The 13,298-nt window shown below is 36.2% G+C and overlaps 1 protein-coding gene across 1 annotated transcript in view; it reads right to left on the reverse strand.

The window, feature by feature from the left end:
* The window catches only part of LOC120634596, a 37,588-nt gene that overhangs the window by 11,168 nt on the left and 13,122 nt on the right, over window positions 1-13,298 (reverse strand). The window contains exons 8-18 of the mRNA XM_039905323.1: window positions 13,143-13,220; window positions 9,731-9,869; window positions 8,282-8,456; window positions 7,446-7,566; window positions 5,091-5,330; window positions 4,341-4,418; window positions 3,295-3,433; window positions 2,858-3,029; window positions 2,613-2,733; window positions 1,075-1,206; window positions 552-629 (exon numbers count right to left, since the gene is read on the reverse strand). Of these exons, the coding sequence (XP_039761257.1) occupies window positions 552-629; window positions 1,075-1,206; window positions 2,613-2,733; window positions 2,858-3,029; window positions 3,295-3,433; window positions 4,341-4,418; window positions 5,091-5,330; window positions 7,446-7,566; window positions 8,282-8,456; window positions 9,731-9,869; window positions 13,143-13,220 (1,473 nt within the window). The remainder of the gene's footprint in view (window positions 1-551; window positions 630-1,074; window positions 1,207-2,612; window positions 2,734-2,857; window positions 3,030-3,294; window positions 3,434-4,340; window positions 4,419-5,090; window positions 5,331-7,445; window positions 7,567-8,281; window positions 8,457-9,730; window positions 9,870-13,142; window positions 13,221-13,298) is intronic.

Raw genomic sequence — 13,298 nt, forward strand, 5'->3', positions numbered from 1 at the left:
ATTACATTTATCCTAATAGTTCTGATACTCTACATCCACCTCAATCTCCCGTAGGCTACTTTTAAGAAGTTACACTTCCGAAGTGTGTGAATAAATTGCACAAGAGTTTTAATTACTTAAAACGCACATAACTTAGAAAACTTAGAAAAGTTGAAAAGTGCGTGCTGGAATTCGAACTCGGCCCCCAGAAAGTGAAGTCCAGCTCCTAGCCAATGCGCTATCGCCGCTTCTTAATTCACGTGTTTACTGTTTACCTACTAAAGCACGTAAAGATGGAATAGGAGAAGTTTACCCCCGTTTATAAATACACATATATTATTTGGATACTATTTCCACTTGTGCGCCAGTGCTCTGAGAGTTGATAAAGCTCTGGGAGAAGATACATTTTTATCCTTTCCCCGGGAAGATAATTGTGGTATACTATAATATGGATAGGATTTCAATTTTGCCATCTCGTAAGATAATATACTTGTATTGGTACGGAGTACTCTTAGAGGAAGAGTAATATCAAATAGTCCCAGTCTCCGGATTTTAGATGTAAAATGGCTTACCGCGCCAACTGACGGTCGCCTGTGGGTCATTGCTCCAGCCGCAGAGTGAGTTATCGTTGAAACTACAACTTAAAGAATCTGAAAATAACAACCTAAGTAAGTACATATATAAAGATTCAAATTCAAAATTCTTTATTCTTCGTTTTAACTCTGCGTTATTGCAGATATCCAAGTCTCCACCCATAGAAATCTTAATTTAATAACAAGACACTAGAAATTTTGTGTACGCGTCACCTTGTCGCTCCGAATGAGCACTTGAATTTGAACTATTTGTAAAAGTTAGCGACTTTATTGCAATTTTTAAACTACATTGCCTCTTCAGTTCTAGAACAACTAGTGTACACCGTTGTGAAATACGTCATTCGGCGACGGCGAAGTGTTTTCTATACCTTAAGTAAGTAAGTAAAGGGTATTTCAAGTGCATTGTTATTAAGGTTTCTATGGGTGGAACCCATACTGTTCCGGCTTTGAACTAGATTCATCACCTAAGTTTATTATTAAATTCAAGGACATGTATAGTTACCGTTAACTCCTAGTGGTGGTTGCGTTGTTGTTGATGGCAAGACGGTTGTTGTTGGCGTCGGGGCAGTTGTTGTTGAAGTTGAAGATGTAGGAGATGCAGTAGTAGCGTATACATGGTACTTTCTGACATTTTCTGAAGTAAACATAAACCGCTGAGTTGTGATCTTATTTTTTTAACATAAACCGTTTTACCTTGGGTCGTGATCTTGTTTTCATGACTTTATGGCTTATGAGGTTTAACACCACAAATTGATAGACACAGGACGGCACGTTGTAGGACATGTTCGTTGCATGCCTTGCAGCGAAGTTTTGCTCTATTTATATGCAATGGTTTTTTACCTACGATGAGTCATGAGGTATCATCTGCTTAGTCCATAAAATTATATGATGGGCAGGGTTGTCAGTTTTTCTATATATATTAGGTTGGGGAAAAAGACTTTTCGCATTATAGTGTGTATAAACTTGTAATAAAATCTCTTTGGCTGTACTATTTGCATCTGGCTGGTTGTGGTATCATTAAAATTTTAAATTTTATTTGTTTTTCGTACTGTGAAGATGAGTGAATCTAATGAAGAAATTCCATAAATTTTAAAATTTTACTACAAAAAAATTGCAATGTTTATGGACCACGAGCAGCGTCTGTGAGAGTAGCACAAATTTGGTTTAAGCGTGTTCATTCCGGAAATTTTGATGTCAAAGATGCACCTCGCTACAGGTTAGGGAAAAAATCTCAGAAATAAATAGAAAGAACTCATACTCATGTCCTCATAGGACTCAAAAGATCCATACCAAAATTATATTCATCATCATAAATAGCATATAACAGCCCACTGCTGGACTGAAAACCTCTCCCAGCGAGAGGGTTTGTCCATAATCACCACGCTGGACTGACTTGTTGGTGGTCGCAGCAGATGGTATTAGTAGCACAGAGAACGCTACTGCCCGTTCTCCGTTATTACCTTTGCCGCCTCGTACGACAATAAAAGGGGTATAAAAGGGATGGCGGCTGGTGACAATTTAATTGTGTTGCCACGTGCCAGGAATAAATATTAAATCCATTTAATTGATAAAAATATATATAGGCGCAACGACATATGAAGTTGCTAAATTGATTATCCTAAAAACTAAATTCATTATAGATTAATTGTAATTGTTTTTCTCTTAATTAAAGATCATTATCTAATTGATGTACACCACCTGTAAACAATAGATTGCTTATCACTCCACCTGCAATTTCTTTATAAATACAGAGTGTTCAGTGTCTTTCGATTCATTCTGGCACGAGTAGCCAAACTTAGCAGAGCTCCATATTGTTGTAATAACGTTATGAAGTGCAATAAAATAATTATGTGGAAAAACAAGTCTTTATTACTGTTAATATAGAAAGTTACGATAACGACGAGGAAAGGGACGTCAGTATTTCTGACGTCATTTTTTGTTTAATAATATCGCGTCAGAGGCGCCGTCATATATAATATGAAGGAATGGAGATACCGAGTAGCCTAGCCCTGAACATAGCTACACTGCATATTGACGTACCTAATGTATCCGGAATCCTGGCGATACTCATAGCTGTAGTGCACTCACGCCCCTGAAGTATTGCAACCTTTTCTATAGCGAGGAACACATCACCACCAGCGGAGATTCCTTCTATTATAATCTGGGAAAACAAAACTATCGTTATGAACGTTCAGAATATCCAAAACCACCGGAAAATAACAACGGCCATCAGTAAGCAAAAAAGCCAGAACATCAATAATAATTTACAGAATTTATAAACTTACCTGAAAGTTATTCTTGAACTTCATCAGTGGTAGGACACAGTCGTAGAAATTAAAATTCAAGTCTGCCTTGATCTCAAAAAGGAGATAAAATTTTTTCATTTCTTCGCTAAACTGAACAAAGATTTCATGTTTAAGATATACTGGCTTTTGATATACTCGGAGTGTTGGATAGCTGCGAAACAAACATTAACGTTTTAAACGCCATTGTTATTAATATGTGATAATAATGTTTATAGAATTTTTTAAACAACCTGTTCAGTTCAGGCTACATTTCGTATTTAATTGCATGATCAATGAGTTAAAATTTATGTCGGTTTCGGTACCCACTCTAAGGTCGAGAAAAACCCACCTACCGCATTGGAAGCGTAGTGGGTCTATGCTCTGTGGAAACGTTCTCTACTACTTTCGCAAAATTTATAAAAACTTTTATCGCTCACTTATTTAGATTTACATTCGTTGCATATGTAAAGGTGAAACAGCCCGACTCCTCTAGCACACGATCGTACGTTGCAGATAGCAAGCGAGCGGTGGCGTTTTCAAAAGGCATTCTTGTAAACATGAAGTTATGCGGGAGCTCTGAAAATAAATATTGGATAGTTAATTAAACAAAATACAACGAAATAAATATTATAAGATCTGTATGGTGTGGAGTATAGAGCTTGAAGAAATTTTAAATTACACTTGATTGGTTCTACTGTATATCATGCAGCACGGGAGAAGCTGTGATTGGCCGGCAGTTCATCTGTCAAAACTGTGACTAGCGAACGCATGCGGGGCACACTTCATAAGCCACTCCCACCGAGGCTATGTTTTCGTTTGTATTCTTTGTTCGCTGCAAGCGGCACAGGATTGTTGAAATGACCTACAAATGACCTATGTCCAGCAGTGGACGTCAATCGGTTCAAGTGATGGTGATGATGATGATGATGAATACGTCATAATATTGTCACTAGAACAGTAAGTGGAGCAGAGTCAACTTCCACGATCGCGGACCTCGCACCTTGCTATGAAGCCTTGAGGTTAGACTTTTACAAAGAAGGTTGATAGACCCCCGACGTGTGGGCGGCTGACATCAAGCGGGTCTCAGGGAAGTTTTAGTAGTGGTAGAGCTTTTTGTGACTGAGCTCATCCGGGGGAGTACTACCATGCTTATTTCTGCCTAAAAAAGCATTGTTTCAATGATGTGTTTGTTTCATCGTCGTTACTTACTTAATTAGAAGGGTGCCGGTGCCGTGGTTGCCGGTGAAATTAATAACTGACTTTTCAGAATTTAGTCTGGTCTGGTGGGAGGCTTTGGCCGTGGCTAGTTACCCTAATAGTCACCCTACCGACAATGACGTGTCGATATCGCGTAAAAATCGATTAGGGGTGACTGTCATAAAAGGTTAGCTCGATACCACCTAGGACTGCATCATCCCTTACCAGTAAATTAGGTTGCAGTAAAGGGCTTGGTGGAATAAAAAATATAATAAAAAAGGTTTACCGTGCCACATGGCGTTCGCCTGTGGGTCATTGCTCCAACCGCAGAGTGAGTTATCGGTGAAACTACAACTTAAAGAGTCTGAAAATAACAAGTTATAGTTATTTATGCAACTGTTGTATAATAAGGGGTATTATAACACGAACGTGGGGTTAATAGTATCTCATGACTGTTTTAATTCCTAATTATCAACAGTTGCATACAAGACTTTATCTACCCGTAATATGAATCCTACCTCGCGCTAAACTACGAGTACCAGGACTCAGAGCGCCATAAAAATTTAGGTTGTTCTACCCCGCCATTTTTCTTCGAATTTTCATTGTTTTGGTTACAAAAAAAAGCTATTCAAGTTTTGATAGCACGCCGCCAGATTGTTTAAAAACTTCAAAAGACATTCACAGTAAACTACTACTACTTAGTTTATTTGCAAAAACTCAGTTATGAATTATATTGTGTTACTTGGACTTGCTGTTTTAATGTTAGGCAGTAAACTGACTGTTTCAGAATCTTTTAAATATTTTAAGCATGGAAGTAGTTAAAATATTTATAGATTTTGTGGGTACAAAAGTATCTGCAATATTCAGAACCTTTTTATTGGCACGACACATCATAGATAAGTCTAAGACTATTCATCATATCAACCCATTAAATAAAGCTGATACCAACTTAGACAGCACCATTTGTTACCATAAGCTTGCACTGTCAGAGTTAAAATATTTCTTACTTTATATAAACAAATACATGTTTCGTTACCATTAACTCCTAGTGGTTGTTGCGTTGTTGTTGGCGGAGAGGTAATTGTTGTTGGTGGTGGAACTGTGGGCGGTGGGACTGTGATTGTGGGCGGTGGGACTGTGATTGTGGGTGGTGGGACCGTTACTTTTGGTGACGAGACTGTTGTGTTTGGCCGTGGGGCTGGTGTTGTTGTTGAGGTGCTAGTTGTAGATGTCGGAACTGCAGTAGTAGAGTGCACATAATACTTTCTGACTTTATCTGTTGAGTTTATAAAAGTTAACATAAATCGTTGTACGCTGAATGGTGATTAAACTTGGTCAGACGTTTTTTATAAGTTTTTATAACACACATAGAAGCAATAGTAAAAAAGTAAAATCCTATTTGTATAAATATAACACTGTGGGGCAGCATATACAAATAATGTCGAATTTTGTGATAATATGGACGAACTGGGTAAAATCATAAATCTTCTTTTAATTGTTTGGGTATCCTTTAGAGCGTAACATCAGTGGCGTGCACAGGGTTTTCGTCCAGGGTATGCATAAAGCCGGTACATGGCATAAAATTGAAAAATTCCCCTCCAATACGTCTTATATAAAATCATTTGGGTATGCAGTGCACAAAAGTGCATGTATGAAATGCACGCCACTGCGTAACATGTATCCATGATGCGAGCTATCTTTATCATATATAAGCATTATCGGCGAGCTACAGGGCACGAGTCTTCTCCCACAGTTAGAAGGATTTAGGTTATAGTCCACCACGTTGGCCCGGCGCAGATGGGTGCACTACACACGCCTTTGACAACGCGATGCTTTCTTTCACCGTTGAAACAAATAATATATTAATTATACAGGATGTTTGGTGCATCGTGTGCCAAATCGAATCTGATGATTGGAGGGGTCTTTGGCTATCTCTTCAGCCCTCGTAAAAAAATCTTGCTCAAACGGTTTTTTTTATACTGATTTTAAATTGTTTTTTTAAAAATTGTAAAAATTCTACATTTAAATTTTAATAAAAAATAAAGTTGTTAAGTATTAATTAATTTTCTTTTTAATCTTTAATTTGTAACGTTTTACGCTTCTTTTGAAACTAGAATTACACGCCAGCAACATCTAGTTTTTGTTTTACAGCCCCGCAAAGTTTTTTTTACGTAAAAAAATAAGCTTGAACGTCAACTTTCGGTTTTAATAAAAAAAAAACTAAAAGTGATCATGTTCTTCCAATTTTTTTAAAACATCTCTGGACTGTCCCCTTTCTAATGGTGTGCAATATGCCATGAAAAGTAATTAGTAACATCACTAATTTTCAAATTTTCTAAACTTGGTCGCAATTTTCTAATATTCAACAGGTGAAAGAAAAACAAGGGTTTGCGTAAATAACACTCACAAGCAGGTAAAATTTTTAAATTTCGTAGGTTTTACTTGAAATAAAAATAATACATTGCATTTGAAACATTTATTTCATAATTTTTACAAATTCTGCTCAAATTGTTCACCCCTGTTTCGAATGCAGGCCCGACATCTTTGACGTATTGTTACAGTTGTAGTCCGAAGCCGTATAGAAAATTTGAAAATTAGTGATGTTACTAATTACTTTTCATGGCATATTGCACACCATTAGAAAGGGGACAGTCCAGAGATGTTTTAAAAAAATTGGAAGAACATGATCACTTTTAGTTTTTTTTTTATTAAAACCGAAAGTTGACGTTCAAGCTTATTTTTTTACGTAAAAAAAACTTTGCGGGGCTGTAAAACAAAAACTAGATGTTGCTGGCGTGTAATTCTAGTTTCAAAAGAAGCGTAAAACGTTACAAATTAAAGATTAAAAAGAAAATTAATTAATACTTAACAACTTTATTTTTTATTAAAATTTAAATGTAGAATTTTTACAATTTTTAAAAAAACAATTTAAAATCAGTATAAAAAAAACCGTTTGAGCAAGATTTTTTTACGAGGGCTGAAGAGATAGCCAAAGACCCCTCCAATCATCAGATTCGATTTGGCACACGATGCACCAAACATCCTGTATAAAATAGACATCACTATTTGTCTTTATAATTTTGTTGCTCGTATATGTGTACTTATTTATCTATAGTAAATTTATATAAATATTTATTAGTGTATATATGTATATATATATATATATATCTTATTTTGATTTTAATTTTTTTTAAGTATATTTGTCCTTTACTAAGCAATAAAGATGTTAAAATAAATAAAAATAAATCGCCCATAACTATGAAAGCATATTTCCTACTAATTCACCGATCAAACAAACACACGGCAAACTTATAACACCCCGTAGTTCTTCCATTGGGGGTTAAACATTAGGAGCTCTGAAAAATATTACACTGCTAACGCTCTAACTCACCGGATGAATGCGGAATCCTGGCGCTGGTCATCGCTACAGAGCACTCACTGCCCTGGAGTATTGCGACCTTATCGATGGCTAGGTACGCGTCAGCACCAGCGGAGATTCCTTCTATTATGATCTGGGTAAATAGAACTATCGTTATGACCGTGCTTTATTTTTTTATTAATTAAACACAGTACAGGCCACGGCATAATATTAACATTAGAAGTTAGAACAACAACCAATAAAATAAAACTAGCCACTCTGAACCACATGCGTGCATAAATGCAGCCAATAAATGTGACGAACTTACGTACTAGGATATTTTCCTAAAAAAAAAAAAAGTTACATATCTATACTTACTTATAATAAAACTGTAACTGGAAGGTTTCTATATATTTAATATATTTTGAATTTTACTATCGGGGGATGCTTTACAATCGATACTGAGTCCAAAACAGATTTTTATTTAATTTTTGTCTGTTTGTCTGTCTGTCCGGGCATCACGTGCAAACTACTGAAAGGATTTAAATAAAATTTGGTACAGTGGTAGCTGATATTCCGGGTCAACATATAGGATACTTTTTATTCCGATAAACAATAAGTTTCCTTCGGGAACTGGGAAGAATTTTTTTATCAATTTTACTCCAGCTCCGTTTAATATGAACCGATTTTAATAATTCTTTTTTTATTTGAAAGTGTTATATTGTCTAATTTTAATGAAGATTTGATAAATATTGTCGGAGATAAAGGACATAACTCTTCACAGATAACAGCAAGTCGCAGCAAGCAGACAGTACAATTAAGTAAGTGTTGTATTTGTTTTATTCGTTTTACAGAAGTTATAAACATACCTGAAAGTTATCCTCAAATTTCTTTAGGGTTTGCAGAGAATCATAGAAATTAATATCCAGGTCTGCTTTGATCTCAAAAAGAAGATAATTGTTTCTTTTGTAACCTTCGCTAAACCCATAGAAGATGTTATGTGGCAGATATGATGGCTTCTGATATACTCGGAGTGTTGGATAGCTACGAAACAAACGATAAAAAATACATACATTTATCAAGATAAAGCATGCACGTTTTGCTCCGACACCGGAGCATCCTCAGGAGATATTGACTTTACAAGCTTGTCAATTGTTACTTGTCCGGTGACGGAGTGAAACGAGCGTTTGAATACATTGCCGAAGGTCTTTTCTTTAGTTATGCAACAAGGACTTCCTTTATATTATAGCTGTAATTTGCCTATAACGTCACAAGTGCGTTCATGACAAGGTTTTCGCGCTAAATATTTTTTCTAAATATAACTTTAAAAACAAAATATAATTTCTGCAAAAATAACATAATTTTTTGTCATAGTAGACATTGCACAGCATTATGAAGCAACATTTCAAAATTAGTCATCATACCTATTATGTAAAAATACATTTATGGACGCTTCAAAAGTGTCTTTGATAAGCCTTCATGAACAAAGAATTTTAAATTTGAATTGGAACGAGAGTGGATCGATGCGTTGGATTGGTGCATCTGATCGCAACTTTCTTAAATTCAAATTCAAATTTAAAAATGTTTTATTCATGTAGACCTTATTAAAGGCACTTATAAAGCGTTCATACATTTAACATGTTGCACTAATGTTAGTGATAGTGATAATTGCATTCGTTAACTTAAAACTAAAGCCAGGAGGATCCAAACGCGCCCTGGTCTAAGAAGAGCCCACAAGAAACATAGCCAGGTTTTTATTACTTCTAATATTACGTCTTCACGATCCTGGTTCGACGCACATCACCGAACCAAAGTTTGCGTCATCCCGATCCGTGCGGTCTCATTAGCTGGAACTCGCAGGCCTCGCAGGTTAAGCCGTTAGCCTCGATTTTTATCACTGTTTTCAAGTCATAATTAGATATAGTTATAGCCCACCCAGGCCATTGGAGCCTATTAAATCAATGATGAAGCGGTGATACAGTACCCCCAGTAGGACTTCAACTTCAATTTGGGGGGACGAGTTCGTATACTAGCACGCACCTCTGACTTTTCTAAGTTATGTGCGTTTTTAGCAATTACAATATCACTTCCTTCAACGATTGCCCAGCCTCGATGCTTTAAGCAATCAACGTTAAAACATCGTGAGGAAACCTGCTTGCCTGAGAGTCCTCCATAATGTTCTCGAATGGCATGTGGCATGGAGTCCACAAATCGAGGAAGGCCGGTAATGAAAATAATAATTGGAGTAGTATGGTGGGTCTATGTTCTGAAAGCCTCTTTCCTAATTTCGCGTCATTTATAAAACTTGTGGCACTCACTCAAATTGATTTACATTCGTTGTATATGTCAAGGAGAAACAGCCATTCTCTTCTAACTCACGATCGTACGTTGCAGACAGCAAACGAGCTGTCTCATTTTCTTTAAACATTGTAGTGTATAGGAAATTATGTGCGAACTCTGGAAATAAGTATGATTAATATAGCATTAGGGATCAATTCCAACCTAGCAATAAAGTGGGTACATTTTCCTATAAAACGTAGCTGCTACTCTTGTTTGGAGTCATCTGTTGAACAGATGGCATTGCGGCGCCATCGTATTCTGCTTTAAGATATTTATTGTTCCACTAGCTGTTGCCCGCGACTTCGTCTGCGTTTGATTTTGTTTTTAAAGTATTCAGTATCGCTTAGCCTTAAGTGAGTATTGTAGTATATATATACATATATATATAACATGTGACAAATAATTTGCAATAAAATAAAATTGCGACTATAATTAAAGATCTAAGATATCCTATCTCTTAAGTTGGACCAGACTGCTCACGGTGAGCCAATTTTATTTAAAATCGGTTAAGTAGTTTAGGAGTCCATCGCGGACAAACATCGTGACAGGAGATTTTTATATATTAAGATAAAGGAATTTCCACTTATATGAAACTTACAGGCTAATTTACAAAAAGAGGGTACTTATATAAAATTGCATTTTCGAGCGCACAATAAATAAATTGTAAACTGTAAGTGGGTAGTTTTGAAGCACCATCGCATCAAAATCATATCGACGGAAGGTCAACTGCTGACGCGAGCCGCGGCTATGTCACTGCATATGTAACATGGATTCATACACAACTAGATGTGAAAACTAAAACTGTTACTTTGTTAGTTAGTTAGGTGATTAATTTCGTTATGTCTCTTAGATAGAAACGTTAAAGTTAAGTTTTATTGACGTGACAACGTCTTATAAATTGGTTTGCCGGGTGACACTTCAAGAAACTGCGTTACGCTCCGCTCACGTTATGCGCTCACAATGAGAGCGAGTGAGAGGCACGCGTCCCTTCCACTCGGGCTTGGTTAGCCCGCCTAAGAGCGAGAGAGACAGACATAAAAAGTGAAAGGCACGCGTCCCTTTGTAGTAAACGCTGTTTCATTGTACGCAAATGTATTGCAAGTTATTGTATGTATATTTGTATATAAATACGTATGTATGTGTAAAGGTAAAAATAAAATTTTGTTAATATGAAATTCAGTGCGAGATTCTTTGTATAAATTAATGTTTTAAATATAATTCTTTGTATAAATAAATGTTTTAAATTGTTACTATTATTTCATCCTTCTTCCTACTATACGAATGAATATTCACATTAAAATTATTTTACCACACAAAGTCGTTGTCACGTAAAACTTTCGCCCGTATACCGACTTTACAGGCAACCAATTTTTTTTTTTTAAATGTAAAGTTTAAGTTTTATTTTGAAAATGGTCTTTTAGTAATTTTTGAAGGTGTGTATACTTTTGCACTCTTTAAGATTTTAAGGTAGTTTATTATATAATTGAGAATTTTAAAAAGTAATATTTCGTTTCCCATAGTTAGTTCCCAATTGGCGTAGGATTATATTGTTGGCACTTCTCAATTGTTGTAGTTGTGGATATTTATTTTTTACTGTAAAGGTTATGTTTGAATTTCATTCTTTTGTTAATAATTTGCTTTTAATTTTCTTTAAATTTGATTAAAATACAAGTATAGTATTAATAGGTATTTAATAGATTCATTAACCTTATATATTTTTTCAGTTGATGTTAAAAAGTCATAGTTAAATAATACTTTAATCAATTTATTTTGTGGTGTTTGTAAAACTTTAAGGTTAGTATTAGCTGCTGATCCCCAAACTTGAATTAAGTAAGTCTAAGTGTGGCTTTATAAGTGAGTTATAGATTAAATAACGAACTTTATGAGGTAGCAACGTACATACAATTATTTGTTTTGTGTATTTCTTGGTTTTTCGAGTAAAATTAAACCTACGTAAAAACCCTCAGTTTGAACCTCAGTTCTGTCGAATCATTTTTTTTATAATTTTATTTTATAATTGCTGAAAATAATTTGCTTTTAATTGCCGCGTGGCGACGGCAGATTTGGATATATTTGTAACCACCCCTCCTCTTGTCGCAGGTGTCGTACGAGGCGACTAAGGGAATGTAACGGGGCACGGGCAGCAGTGTGTTCTGGGCTACAACTACCATTAACTCGACAAAATCCAGCAGTGCACTGTTATAGGATAATGATAATACCACCATCGTAATGTTATTACAGTAGACTGTCTATTTATTCCACTGGTGATTCCCGATCGCGAACTCAGTCGCATCTGGCCATAATGCGTCGAGACAGACTAGTTAGAGGGATGATGCTCAGGGAACTACACTGTACAGGGCTTAGGACAATGTATCTTAAGTACCTTTTTTATACTAGAAAGGCTTGCGCTAGACAATTATCATGCCTGATGGAAAGCAATGAAGCGGTCTACAGTGAGACGAAATTGCTTTGAAAATGCCTATTCACTCTTTCCTTGAAGGTATTCAATTTGTACGTGGCAGGAGAAACCGATGCCGGCAGAGCGTCCCAAACCTTAGCGGTACGTATCAAAAACGTAGATGAAAAACGTTTATAGCAAATAACTTGAAATTGAATTAAATTTAGTTTTTTTTCTTATTTGCTTTTTAGGGGACTTGTTATGATATCAGTTATAACTAATACCTAAATACTGCTTATCATCTATTAAACAATATTGCTTTTCCCGTTGCAGGGACGTTTATTGTTGAAGAGTGTTCCCGATACTTCACCATCTGCCCCTTTATTGTGACGAGCATTGCGAAGTCGAATCGCAATCCGTTCAATACTTTTCCGGTTGCCCGTGGTTTAAAGGAACCCTTATAGATGGCGGGGAACCAATTTTTTGCAGCTATTACCAATATAAGTTTTTCGAAACAAATGTCTTTTGAGGGAATTCCAAAATATACACGGTTTTGGCCGCTTATTTCCATGCCTCTTATTTGGTTTCATCTGTCCAACTAACGCTGCGTTTACCGGTGCGAGATTGCCATTCCAGCCCCTTGGGACCCAATGTCCAACGGTTATCCGAGCTATATGTCTTGTTGAGCTATGTCGGTAACTTTAGTTCTTCTACGCATCTCCTTATTTCTGATTTTATCACGTAGGTATATACTCCTAACATAGCTCTCTCCATCAACCACTGAGTGACTCTGAGTCTTCTTATGTGGCCCATAGTAATTGACCACGTTTCAGATACGTAAATCATCACTGGCAACACGAAGACTTTGGTCTTCAGGTACTAAACGATTATGGGCAAAAATTTTCCAGATGCCGTAATGGTATTAGCATATTGACAGCACGAGTATTCCCAGATAATCCAAGTCTCTTGTTCTTACAAATGAAATTACTTACCATACCACTTGCCTGTCACCGCTTGGTCACTGCTCCAACCGCAGAGTGAGTCACCATTGAAGTCACAACGTAAAGAATCTGAAAAGCAATCCCAAGGCTATACTCAATTTAATAACCCGTTATTATTCAAAATCTAAACACTTTTTTAAACTTAAG

Source organism: Pararge aegeria, chromosome 24 (assembly GCF_905163445.1).
Source record: "Pararge aegeria chromosome 24, ilParAegt1.1, whole genome shotgun sequence".
NCBI lineage: Eukaryota > Metazoa > Arthropoda > Insecta > Lepidoptera > Nymphalidae > Pararge > Pararge aegeria.